The sequence below is a fragment of the Halyomorpha halys genome, unplaced genomic scaffold, assembly GCF_000696795.3.
Source record: "Halyomorpha halys isolate HHAL.00 unplaced genomic scaffold, Hhal_1.1 Scaffold69.1, whole genome shotgun sequence".
Classification (NCBI taxonomy): Eukaryota; Metazoa; Arthropoda; class Insecta; order Hemiptera; family Pentatomidae; genus Halyomorpha; species Halyomorpha halys.
Genome location: NW_027108206.1, coordinates 876,639 through 891,248, shown reverse-complemented (window position 1 = coordinate 891,248; position 14,610 = coordinate 876,639). Strand labels below are relative to the sequence as shown.

The 14,610-nt window shown below is 31.1% G+C and overlaps 1 protein-coding gene across 1 annotated transcript in view; it reads right to left on the bottom strand.

Moving 5' to 3' along the window:
- Positions 1 to 4,708: 4,708 nt before the first annotated feature.
- The window catches only part of LOC106692740 (serine protease inhibitor dipetalogastin), a gene marked incomplete at its 5' end in the record, with an annotated part of 82,673 nt that continues 72,771 nt past the window's right edge, over positions 4,709 to 14,610 (bottom strand). Inside the window, 4 exon segments of the mRNA XM_014438856.2 lie at positions 4,709 to 7,126; positions 10,704 to 10,880; positions 11,853 to 11,975; positions 12,059 to 12,220. Coding sequence (XP_014294342.1) covers positions 6,895 to 7,126; positions 10,704 to 10,880; positions 11,853 to 11,975; positions 12,059 to 12,220 — 694 coding nt within the window. The 3' untranslated portion in view covers positions 4,709 to 6,894.

Sequence of the window (14,610 nt, the reverse complement as noted above, 5' to 3'; positions counted from 1 at the left end):
TTTAGTATGTATGAGATCATTCATCACTATTACCTATTGCCCACAACTGTGTGGCAGATTGTAATATCTATCAATAAATAAATCTATCTAAAAAAAAAAAAAAAAAAAAAACAGTGAGCAAAACTATTTTCTAAAAAATAAAGTTTGTATGTATTGTGAGAAATTAAATCACAAATCAGAAGACTAATTTTTTTTAAAGAACACTCTGAAATGAAAAATCGAAATAAAACCTGGAGTATGAAGAATAATACCAATAATGACAAATAATCGATAACAAATAAAATTAATTTTTTTTCTTATCACTGTGATTCGAAGACAGAACCAAAATTAAGCAATGATTTTGAGATGTTGGTAGACAATGGATGCAATTAAATAACAAAAGAAACATTTTTTCAGAAATTAAAGAGTACTTAAATAATGAAAAAATCGCCAAGAAAGGACAGATTGCAGATCAGTCGATCTAAATCTGCATTATTAACGAAGTGTATTATGTGGCCTAGCTTACACGAAACCTCATGTTAGTAAACTGAGTAATAAAAAGTTGTGGCACTGTTTATTTTTAATATAAAAAAGTATTATACTCTAAAAACGAAGTGGAAGTACCAGAGAATAATGTCATGGAAAGAAGGAAAACAAAAAATAAACTTTGTGTGGTGAACTAAAAGAAATCTAGTGATAATACTTTAATTACTGAATAAGAAGTAACAGAACTGGCTAAATGACACAGTAAGCTAGGCCAGTTCAGTTATGGTCAAGTGACGAAAATACCTGATTTATGCAACGGAATAAACTTTAAGACTGACAATATGAGGTATGTAGATTGTAGTATTTGTGCAAAAGCTAAATAGATACGCCTACCTTTCAAAAAAGAGAGAGAAAGAGTCACCCTTTGGAAATAATTCAATCCGACGTGTGTGGTCCAGTAAATGCTCCAGTATATGATAATAAAAATGATTTCATTATATTATTGAACAATCCACACTCATTTCTACATGGTGGATCTCCTTGAAACAAAACCAGCAAATGAAGTTTTTCAGTATATAAAAAGGTTTATAAAAGAAGGGGAAACTCATTTCAATCTGAAAGGTTGCAAAATTAAATGTGAAAATATCAATAAATTAAAAAATTAACTACTTACATCATGGTGTCAAGATAAAGGAATAGTATTGGATTTCACCATACTTTACACCCCACAATGAAATGGGAAATGTGAACGCTGAAACCTAACATTGTTGAATAATGCCAAAGCTCTTATTTTTGATGATGAATGTTAATAATATCGTTGAGGTGAAGAAGCGCAAAAGTAGTGAAACCTTTAAGAAACCAGGACAGTAGAAGCGAAGAAACCGTGTTTGTAGGATTTGTTACTGATTCTGAAATATAAACGAAGAAAAGATTTTTGTAAGCAGAGATGTAACTTTTACTAACTCGTTCTTTCACCCCTCTGAACGTAAGCTGGATGAAGAAGCCAACACAGAATATTTGAAAGAAAATGAAGAACAAGACAATGGAGAACGAGAAAACAAAAACTAATCAAATGGAAGGGAAGCAAATCAACAGTGAGTTAATGAAATTGAAGAAGTTTTAGGAAATGGTGACAACAATAGGCTTATCAAAGAAAAAAAACACCAGCAAAATTTCAAGATCATATTACGGATTTCGGCACAAGTAAAATGAAGCACTTGACCTACGATGAAGCTGTAAGTTGTGAAGAAAATTAAGAATTGTTAAAAGCCCTACAAAATTAAATAGATTCACTAACAAAGAACCAAGCTTGGACTTATGTTGATAAGTCCAATATTTTTTATTCACAACCTCCTTGAGACTATAGTTTGCTACAGCTTCCAAGAAAAACTGGAAAATTCAAACTCAAGGTGTGAAAAGAGCCTTTCTCAACAGTGACTTAAAATAATGAATCTATATGCAAGTACCATAAGGTTTTAACCTGCCAAGAAAAATCTTTCTCCGGCGTAAATATATAAAGAATATGACGATGATAAATACCCTTAGAAAAATGTTAAGTTTTACTGCCGAGAAGCAGTTTGAAGTGACTTATATTTATTCTTCAAAACACGATCTGATCTAAGTTTCTTTTTATTTTTTTATATAATATTACATTCTGTCATATTCTTAGACAATGGTAAGATGAATCAGGGAGAGAATAAGGGGAAAAATTAATTCATAAATCAAAATTAAATAAATTTAACTTAAAGTAAAATAATATCTTAAAACATTATCATTCCTATTTACATTCAGCCTGGGTAACTCGGAACTGAGCTCTCAGTGCCGTTTTAGCTTTCGTGGAGGATTGTAGAGATGGATAATGAGGTTCCTTTAGGGAGAGGTACCTTTATTGGTTTGCGGTTGCTGTATCAGGGTCTGAGTTGGATGAAAGGATGGCGGTATCATCAGCGAATGTTGCCAGGAAGGTTTCGGGATAACGAGGAATATCTGTGGGAAGGATAATGTAGAGGACAGGACTTAAAACGCTGCCTTGTGGGACACCAGTTTCAATAGGATAACAGTCCGAAAATTCTGTACCACAGCGAACGCGAAAAGAGCAGTCTGAGAGGTACGGTCAGAGGACGAGGTATAAGGGCTGGGGTAGATGGACTTAGAGCTTGAAGAGCAATGTGGTGTGCCATACCCGGTCAAAAGTCTGCAGAAATGCACCGGAACTGTACTGTTTGCACTCCAGGGCTGCAGAAATATAGTCAACAACACGAAGCCCTTGCTGAACAGCAGAATGTTGAGAACGAAATCCAAACTGACAAAAACGAATATAGGAAGATTCAATTATAGGTAGGATTCTTTTAAGATTTGGATCTTCTCAAAGATTTTTAAAGAATGAGAAGAAGGTTGATTGGTCTATAAGGTGCTATGTTTTTGGGAGGTTTGCCAGGTATTGGAAAAAGTATGATAATGGAATGTTTTCAATAAGAAAAAAAAGTGGGTGGTCCCTAAGATGTAGATGCATAGGTATGTGAGGAGATTTACGAAGTGTTAGGATTTTTAAAAGATATTCGACCTCAGAGAGATCAATTCATTTAGGGGGTAATAAAAGTGGGATTGGTGGCATAAGGATTTTTTCTGCTGCTGTGGAGTGGGATTCTGGGTAAGGTGTGAATGTGTTGGAAAGGTATTGGACCAATTCTTCTGCTTTATCTTCCTCAGATGCTGCCCAGGAGCCATCATCTCCCCAGAGAGAATGGGAAATAGGATGGGATTTTAAAATTCTTCCACATATATAGATATTCCACTGTGTATTGTCACGAGTAGAAAGGGTGAATAGGTAGACATTAAAGGATTGGGAACGGAATGTGGCTTATTCTTGCTTTAATTGCTTACAGTAGTAATTATAGGTGCAGCAGTCGGCTGAGTTTCTTATGTGTTGCCAGAGAGATCTGGTGTGGAGTTAGATCTATGAGGTGTTGTGGTAAATGATTTTGGTGCAGTTCTTGGAGAGTGATTAGGAAAGGAAGCAGCAGAGACAATTTGTTGTACTGTGGTGATAAAGGAATATACAGCATCATCAAGGTCTTCTAGGGTTTACAGGATTACTCTGAGGTCAACGTTATCAGTTAGGATTTGGTAAAAGAGTTTCCAATTGACCTAACAAAGTTTGTCCACGAGAATTTGTGGCCCCTGAGCTCAATTGCTGATGCTTGACGTTTAAGTTTACACCTAGAATGAAATGATGTCCTAAGGAATTGAGAAGAGAGCTGAATTTGGGAATCAGAGATGGATTGGCTGGGAAGGCAGTACACTGATGTAAGTGTGACTGGAAAGGAAAAAGTCTTGATTACTATTGCTGTGGCTAGTAGGAAATCTTGAATAGGCAATGGGAGTGGATTTCCCACAAGCCACAGCCATATATTGCCCCAATCCATATCCGATTCCCAATTCAGCTCTCTTCTCAATTCCTTAGGACATCATTTCATTCTAGGTGTAATCTTAAACACCAAGCTTGAGAGTCACAAATTCTCGTGGGCAAACTTTGTTATCTGTAGTCAATTCATAACATATTATAAATATGTTTGGGCCTAAATTACAAGCTTTCATCTGGGCTAAAAAGAAATTGAGATAACAACCATAATAGAATAAAAAAAAAAATTATAATTTTCATTCTATGAATTAAAAATAAATATTTATTCTATTCATAATAGAATAAAAATAATGAAACTTCATTCATTATAGCTGTTATTTTGGTTGTTTTTAGCTCTGATGAGGCCTGAAATTAAGACCAGTTTCACTTATTAGTGTGTATTACTGTTTCATACACCAAAACATTTACCTTTTTTACTTCATACAATTTTTTATGAAGGCTATCATTATTTCTATATTCTGAATTTAGAAAAAATAAGTTATCCCTGGAAAAGGTTCTATGTTTGGTAAATGAATTATTAATTAGTTAGAAAACAATGCTTGGGAATTCAATTTAAAAAAATAACTTCCAATATCTTTGTACAGACATGAATATGTATATTCATTTTCCTTTTTGATAAATATGTGAACAATTATTTACAACACAATAAAATAATTATATTTAATTACAAATTAATGAACCTAAATTCTAAATCAACAGTAATTATGATCTTACCCTTTTCTCACCCTCACTGTTGGCAATGTCGAAGTATGCATTTGTACATATATGTACATCTACTCAATTTGGTATTAGTTTTGTAGGAGTTATAATGAATAGAAACAATTGATTTTAAATAAATAATTTATTTGTTCTATACTAATCAATAAACATTTTTTACAGTCGTCTTCCTAATTTTTATTCAAATTACAAATAATTATTTGATTTAAATTATTCAGTAAAATAGTTTACATTTCAAATTCACCACTCCATAAACTTTATCAAGAAACTAAGTGATTGTAACATGAAAAATTTTACTTCAAGTATATATACAAAATAAAAAATGTATGTGACTGTGTGTGTGTGTGTGTATTTTTTATGTGTGAGTGTGTACTAGTACATACACGAACATGAGTGCATGGACCAATTTGTAAAACTCAAATGGAAAAACACAAAAATAAACAGTAAACATTATTCCACATTAGATATAACACCTTACTGGCAAGAAGTAAACATAATAATTAAGTTTTGTAATTTTCATATTTACAAAATAAATAATTTAATAAAAAAATGAACACAAGAGTAATCTTCAATAAGTAAATTAATTTAAATTTCATCCAGGCTTGATTCAAATTTATGTAATGAAAATGTTATGAATAGGGCAGGAAATAGGAATATGTCTTCATTGAAAACACTTAGTATTTTTAGCCACTAATTACATGGTGTGGGAGCCCTTCAAAAATTGTTATAAACTAATTAAGGTGAGTAACTAACAGAACTGAAAATAAAAACATTTTGTAATGATGCTGCAATGATAAGGTTATAGAGATATAGGTATGAAGGAGAAACACACATTAATTAGAACACTTTGGAAAAAAAAAATTTGTGAACGCCCAACTTACATTTTATGAATTGCTATAAGATAAAAGTAAAGTATTTCTATTGATAAAATTATTTAGTTTTTATTTTATATAAAATCCTATGAAATTTTTATCATGAATGGTTAAAGAATTATTTTATTATTTCTGATAATAAACTTTGCAGAACTAGTTTGTGAGCAGTTGTATGAATATATTACACAAATCAATGTATAACAAAAATATATTAATAGTATTTTCTTTGTCCATTAAAGGTAAATCCTATAAAATGTCTTAACACACTAGTAATAAATCAGTACTTTAAAAATTAATTTCTTAAATTATTATAAAATAAAATAAGGGATTTGGTATTGAAGAAAAATTAAAAAAAGTTATGTCGAGGTACATAATAAAATTTTTAGAAAAATAACTATTTTCATATGAAATAAGCATTGAAATAAAATGCAAGTATTGTGTTCACAGTCTCTTTTAGTTCAGAGTATATTATTTTTTTAAACTTAATTATCCATCCTCAAATAAGGCTAAGAAAAATAAAATGACTTTGTTTCCATTACATTATTGTTCAATGATAAGACTAGATATTAACATTTCATAGTCTACATTAATAAAAATATACTTGTCAAATCAATAAATATAGATAATGATACATGAAACTTCACTATTTTGAGTAACTTAACTCTCATTTTATTTTTTAAGTGTACTATAATGACCTTAGCAATCGAATGGTGAATTGTTAATATTGTAACAGTACATGTAGAAAGCTGCATTAAGTAATTTTTATATGATCACATAAAGTCAACAAAATGCAGAGATTACAACTCAATATTTTCACGAAGATGTTTTTGGAATTCCTTATTTGTATTTTTTTTTTTTCAATAAATGGCGAATTCAAATATATACTTTATTAAGCCCAGATATATAAAAGTCCTGTACAAAAATCTCTTCCAAGGTATGTCGTCTAACCAATAAAAAAAAATCATTAATTATTTTGATCATAGTTTTTGGTAAATTCTCCTTTAGCATACAGTCTTTATGTTAGAAAAAAAGGAATAAACACACAATAAAAGAAAATTGGATAAAACTAACAACTGCTGATAAGTAGATTAGAATCAAGCCTAAATAGAGAATACAGCCATTACAATTTTTAAAAATTGACTAAAGAATACTTAGTACAATAGGCAGTTTTCACAAGGATTGTGTAGTTTCAATTAATAGCAAAGTAACTTAAAAAAAAAAAAAAAATTAACAAATCCATTTTAAGTTTTTCAAATTATTGTAAAGAGACTAATAATAATATTTTTAAAAACATAAATAAAGAATAACCACAGATAGGCCATCAGTCGTTTGCAACATCATAGATAGGTAGGTCATTTAGGGATCAGTCAACACTTGAGCATCCTACCCATCTTTTCTCAAAAGAGCAAAGTGCATTTTTTAGTACAAGTAATTTTTGGTCTCTTCAACAGGCTGACCACAAACACCATGGTGTTGTTTAGTAACGAGACTTCTTGATCTGCAGTTTTCCATCTCAAGGAAGCATTCATTGGAGTATGTTTTATTATCTGAAGCACATATTGGGTCATAGAGTGCAGGGCATGGTCTTGAGCAGCCCTTGAATTGGAAGCCTGCTAGGCACCTGGGTAGTGGGACAACAAAGACATGTTTCCTGTGAAAAAATAAATAAAATTATGGCTGGGTCAATATTGAGAAGTTGTTTATTTGGAAAATTCCAAAATGATTTACATAATTTTGAGTAGAAAAAAATAATAGATATATCTTAAAAATAGAATTCAAATGATTTCAACAGCACTTTAATTTGTATTAGATTCTTGTTTTAACTACCCAAACATATAATGTCTCTATAAATGTATATTAGAGCAGTGTTAATTCAAAATAAACCACTTAAGGTAATTGACTAGATTCGGGAAAAAAATTATTTATGCCCAATCAATACAATTAAAAGACACAATCTTAAACTAAAGTTAATTATTGATTACCTATAGTAGGGAAAATTCTTTAAGTTACTAAAATACAGAGAGTATAAATATTCATCTGTAGACAGTTCTAAACCAATTAACCGACAACCAACAGGTCACCCACAAAGTCAGACCAACTTGTATCAATCCATCCAGACGCTTGCACATGAATGAATTAACTATTGTTTGGCAACCGTGTAGAGGCATTTTTAGAGCCAATCCAAATAAAACACCCTCATGCTTTTGCATCCACGAATTTGTCATATTTTGGCAAACACGTCGCAACACCTCAAGAAGTTTGTAACAAAGAAAATTCAAGTACTTGAAAACTAGTCTTGAGCCCTATATAATGTTATATCAATGTTTAAAAGTACAAAAACCTCACTTGGTTTGCTCGTTTTGATTTTCTAGGAATTTTCCTTATGAAATAAACTTGTTTTGAAATGAAAAAAATTTGAAAAAAAGGTTTTTTGATTGGGGCATAAAATGGCCTAATATTCGTTTAAGGCAACACTGCATTCCTTGACGCCATCACTTCACCCAGATGTTACTGTGAACAATTTTTAGCATTTCTATCTAAAACTTTTTTTTTTTAATTTCTTAATTTTTCTAGGGGGTTTGTAAAAAAAAATTGAAATGGCCGGTTAGCTGAGGTTTTATAAACCTCAGGAAGCCTAAGTGACAGTTTATTTGAGAAAGACCCAAGTATTTAAAAAAAAAAAAAATGGCTATAAGTTTTTATTTTAGTTTTCTTACTGTTAATATAATATTTTTCTTTAAATTAAAAAAGCTAAATAAAAAAAAATAAAAAACTTTTTTTTACTACTATTTCATTCAAACTTTATTTATGTGACTACGCTCTTGTCTATTAGATAATTCTCTGGTTTTCCTTTAACATGTGCTTCAAAGGGAAAGATAATGGAATATAAAAATATTGATTAGCGATATAATAAAAAGTGAGAGAAACAGAGGAAAATTTGAAAGGTGTTTTACTGGTATGTTTTTGTTTTTGAATTCACAGTTGACATGATTTGTATATTTTAATTATAATTATATTTGAACCACAAATATAGCTTTAAATCGGAAATAAGATATTTCTAAAAAGAATAAATTAATAAAAAAAAAGGATTAAGGTCTTAATTAAGCACTCCTGTATAATGAGAAAAAATAAGTGTTTTATATCCTGCTACCAGAGATTTAGGTAGAGTCTAGTGCAGGAATAGAGGTAAGAAGCCCTGTGGAATGAAAGGTTGGAGGCTGTTACGCAATCAAAGGTCAAGGTGGTAAAATGAGTTTAGAAACCTTCAGTGAGAAGGTAGTTTGAAGGCTGTACTAGCCAAGTGTGCTAAGGCATCACCTTAGCAACTTCATGTCTGTGGAAGCGCCAGTTCGAATTCAGCCTGGATGGGTTGACGTATATCCTAGTAACTCCACGGAATGGAAATCCAATCTTACCAATCGGATTAGAATAGGTTGGTAACCACTATGATAACCATCTCATATGCCAGAAGTGGTGAGGTATGGGGTAAACTAAACAAAAGGTACTTTAAACCGCACCTAGATTGTTTCTGGGCACAGTGCAGTATGTGATTTCTGAGGGATCTAGTAAAATCGAGAATCGTAACTTGAGGACTGTCTTATAGTTTTTAATTAAATGAAGTACTTGCTAAATCAATTTATTTGAAATGCCAGATTTAATGAAACGGGTGAGACTGCAGTGAGAGAAGAGATATGAAGCACTGGGATATTGATCAGAATCCAGAAGACCAAGGAAACTAATGAAAAATGGGCCACATATGCAAGTAGAGGCCCCAATATCAAGTTTGGCTACCTACGTGAGCTAAACAAGACAGGCAAAGTGCCCCAGAGGCATTGGAAAAGAGGACCTCTGTAAGGATTACTCAACCAAGCCACGAAGATACTTATAAGATTAAGATACTTAAGTCCAAGGCCATGAAATTCTGGATTAGGGGGTATGGTCTACCAAGTCTGTTGTCACATAGTTAAGGATATGTTGGCATTTCATTGCATCTTAAAGATAATAGCTCTCAAGTTAACCCAGGCGATGGTACTAAAGATAAGTAAAGGTGGACATTGAGATTGATCGCGGAAGGTTAATAATGATGGATTACCTGTGTTAACACCATGTATATTAAAATGTACATGTTTTGTAATTAGACAGCAAATAGATTTAATTTATTTATTTTGTATTTAGGTTGGAAGTTGGCTTTGTTTTAAATGAAGAGAATTTAGGCTTGTGGTGTAGTGTTTATATAGTGAAATACCAGCCAATGGGATTATTTGCCACAACAATACAAGTGGTGGCCTAAGGTCAGTAGCCTACGTACAGTAGCCCAGTCGAATTGTGTAAGTATAGTCGATCAGTCGCTTTGTACAGAGAAGCAGTCACCAGACCTTGCTCCGTGATTTGTGGGTCCACCGACGTGGATTGAGGACATCGTCTCTGACCTTTCGGAACAGACTTCAGGACCCCGACCCATCACAGTTCATCAATTCGTAAAAAAAATTATAATCAGCAATTTGTAAATTTCGTTTGTTTTTTTATTTTTATTTAAATCGAAGGACCTTTTTTATTTTTTATTTTGTTGTATATTTTAATGTTTGCAGATTTCTTTTTTTTTTTAATTTAATTTATGAATTTTGTTTGTATATTAACTTAACAAATAAATGTTTCGATCCGAGCCAGCGTTGCTTTTTGTTCTTTAGTTAAGCTTTCCTAAAAAGAGATGAGAGTCGATTTGAGGTGGCTTAACAACCTGTCAAGCTTTTATATTATGGTTGTTGTTGGGACTGACCGCGTAAGTGTTTCTTTTGAGTAGTCGATATCTTGTACTGGCCAAATGGTTCTTGGGAGGGTGTAGCTATTGGCGATTAAAGCAGTCTACAGGTGATTTCTGATGCTTCGAAATGAAAATAGATCGGGAATTTGATGTTTTAGTAATTTTCTAAGTGCGAAACAGATTTCAAACATTTTCACTACGACTCTAAATGCCAATGCATTCAAAATGTTTAGAAATGAATTTCTTAAATAGTTCTTTCAACATTTAACACTGTGTATATTCTATTTTAATTTTTTAAGATAATCTCGTGGTAAATTAATTAATAGTTGTAATTAGTACTCTTTAATTGTTATAAGTGCAAAATTGTCATTTAAATACATTTTTTTTTCATTCTGATTATGAAGTATAAACACGTATTACAACTTTCTTATCCTCTAATTATGGCAGTCTAATTATTGTAACTCACCCACAATTTTCTCTTCTCATGATACACTCATTTCGATAAAATCGATTATCTGAAGCACAAACGAAATCTCTCTCATCAGAACAGTTTAATTTGCAAGCAGCAGTTGTAGGACAATGGTGCAATGCTACAGGAACTACTCTCTGACCACAGGTGGCTTTCTTCAAATCACATAATGATCTAGAAAACAATTTTTTTTTTTAAAGATATATATATAAAAGGTACTTGCTTTACTATCAAGTCAAACTAACCAATGTAGGGAGGGGAATGAAAAAATAATTGGATAATATTCATTTACATTAGAATCAATTTATTCTTCTCACCAATAAAAAATGTTTAGATTATTTATAGTTGTGTTTCAATTTCTCTTTAAAAACTAGGTACTATTGTATATCCTATACTATTTCTATATACTAAGTAGGCACTATTGTATATACTAAGTAGGTACCATTGTATAATTTGTTATCTGTTTTAATTGGTTATGGACTAAGATTAAACGAAAGACCCATCACATTTTCATAAATTCCATAAAATCAACCCTCAGAGAGCAATTACATTCAAAGAAGGGCAGATAAAAGAAAAAAAATCTCAAATATTTCCGGAAACATGATTTAGAGACCCTTACCAATGTATTTAAAATTGGATATAGCAACCACGGTTATAACGACTGACCGCCAAAAAAGACTGGCAAAAACGACTTATTTCGGCGACCCATAGAATCATTAAAAGATCGGTTTTTGGCACGGTATTCAAGGAATCAATAAGAAAGCTTCGCAAAAAAATAACCCCATTTTTTCCAAGAATGGTTGTTTCTTTTACAGATGCTTAGCCTTTTAAATATTTTTCTGAATTGTGTCGATTCACTTGATCTGACAAGCAGTCGGGCAAAATGAAAATGAAAATTAATCTTTATTTTGGGATACTTGGTCATCTTAAAATAACAATTTATAAAATATATGCTACGCATACAGACCATTTCGCGAGACTAGTTTTTTTTTTTGGACTCGGGAATCACAAATCATGTATTTCCGTGGGAAATTGGAATTCCAAATTTTTCTCGATCGCAATACTTTTCCTATTTTATATTCCATGTATAGGTAACCAGTTTTCATACAGGGTCAGTCATCATAATACTATACTAAGACTTTTTACCTATATACATTTCCATCTGAGCCACAAGCAGGTAATGTTTCTTCTTCATCGCAATCAGAAGGACATTCTTCTCTATCCAACAGCGGGCTGCAGTCTCCAATATGAGCTAGTTGCACTCCACGCCTTAATTTGTACATAAAGAAGAAACAATTAGTGTTTGCTATCGTATAATATGTTTAATTTTTTTTTATCTCCATGATACTCACAAACAGTTAGCAATTTGTAGATGACATTCACTGTCATATGTTCTTGCATCTGACCCACAAACTGAATCTTTTGACGGTGGACACTTGATTTTTTGGCACTTGTTCAGACGAGCCTTACACTTGTCCAAATCTACTCTCATTACCCGCCGCTTTGTTTGAGACCTACAATAACCAATTGAATATGATATAATATTTTCCTATCATAAAAATAAAAAAAGGCTCATCGTTAAAATTACAATTAGGAAACTTTGTATAATAAAAGGAATTTTTAAGTCAACATCTGTAGGAGTAATGCTGGTGCAGACCAGTTGTATCTTTTATATTATATCTGTGAAAAAATACAAAGAAGTTTGCTGAAAAAAATCCTCCGACTTCGACACTTATGGCAACATACAATAATACACTCAGATAAATGAGCAAAAAATAAAAGTTTAAATATTGCAATTTTTGCATGTGCAATATAAATAATACACAAATAATGATCATCTTTGACATTTTTGTCTAAATTATCATTTAATGTAGGTTATTTTAATTTTTTTCACTAATAAAAAATTTACATTACACCTTATTTTTTATTTGACTATACCACAATTATTGCAGATATACTGAAATCAGATTGTATTCAACAGTAAATATTTATAAGATTTTCATATAATTTATTACTTACTTATTTATTTTTTTTTTCAATTTACAATATCCGCGTGATATTATGATAGGTAGCCATGAACAATCTCAGCATTTTAAAAAATATAACTTTGTTCAGTGGTTTATTTTTTGAAGGTTGCTCTTATCGCTTCAGGAAATTAATTCACCTTCTTACTTCACTTTCTTTATTGAATCACTTTTACATTAGTACATCAACCAACAATACTTAATAGTAAAAAGATTTTTTTTTTTTCATTGAAACGTTATTAGAGTGCTACCAATGGGTAGTTTCTCTACACGCCTATAACACTCCAATTTAACTTAGATCAGATTTACTAAATGTATTATAATGTACAGTTGTAAATAGCAATAAATAAATATTAAAAAAAAAAATAAAAATTGAAACTTTATTTCATCAAATGAAATTTAGAAATGCCCATAGAATTTTCTAAAAAGTGATAATTTTTTTCCTTAAATAGCTCCCTGTTTAAAATTAATTATGCGCATAAAAATATTACTTTAGTTTCTATCTAATATGTTCCATAATTTTATTTTATGGTTTGTATTAGGATAATATTTCGAATCTGATAATATTCCGTATACGTATGCATAATAATGATGAATGTATAAAAAGCGTCATAAGCAAACGATCTTTTCCAAATTTATCAAAAACTAATATATAATATCATCACTGTATGATTAGTTTATGACCCTAACACTCAATCGAATTATTAAATTCTGGTAATCATTCAACACAGAATGTAATGCTTTTATTAAATTTATTATAGAGTAAAGTTTTCACTATAAGTTACCGTAAAGAAGTTATAAGCGAAAAAAGTCTCACAAATGCGAGGTTTCCTAACTCCCAAAAAACTATTTTTGTTTTTTGTACATATTGTATCCACATATAAGAAAAAAAAATAAAATTACCCCACATTTTTCAGGATAGAACCCCCCTGTTCCGGTCATACTATCTTCATATAAATAAATAATAATAAAAAAATTGGAAATTTGGAGAAATATAATTCAATTTTGAATATTTAGATAGTTAAAAACTATAGCTGAATATCGTCCATTATGATGAAAACCTAACAGGTGAGACACAAAGTAACGAGTCCTAAAATATCTTTCACTTCTAAAGTAGGAAAGCACAAAGCCAAATGAAAATCGGATATGTTTAATTCAAAAAAGAAGAAAAGAAAGTTAGGAACTAGATACTCGCAATAATCAATTCGAAGGTTAGAATACTTGGGGAAACAAATAATTTTGTATTTAATATGAACTTCAGGCTTTAGACTAAGTATATTTTTTGATCGTTAATAGCACTAGAGGAGCTACGTTTTTAATAGAATCTTTATGTACAATTGGCCGAAATCTGTGAGAGCCAAAAGAGAGGGACAGCCGATAGTACAAGAGCCCAAGAGGAGAAAAAAGGCAGTTATCTCAACCCAATTTTTGATTACTTTAATGAAAACTATGTAAAATTAATAGTCAAAATTGATGAGTCTTCCAAGTATAAGTAGGGGGAATAAAAAATGGCGGCTATTTCAAAGCGACAAAAAAATTCATTCGGAGCACTATATCATAAAAAGTAGCAACACCACATGAAACCCCAAGAGAGCGCCATTTAAAGAAGAGTAAATTTACTAAAATATGAGCCCTAATAGAGTTATTTACGTTAAATAGTTTTCGAGATATAGCTTTTTAAAAAGCAACATTTCATAAAAATGTTGTACGGGATGTACTGAAAGATCAGTAGTTAGTGAATTTATTTCATAAATGTGTATCTCAAAAACCATTTGTCGTACAGATGTCTATTAGCACTCAAATTAAAGCTAGTTTAATGAGCTATAAAGTAGTTTATAATGTTTATATTCGTAAGAGTAGCAGTTTTCATGATATTTGCT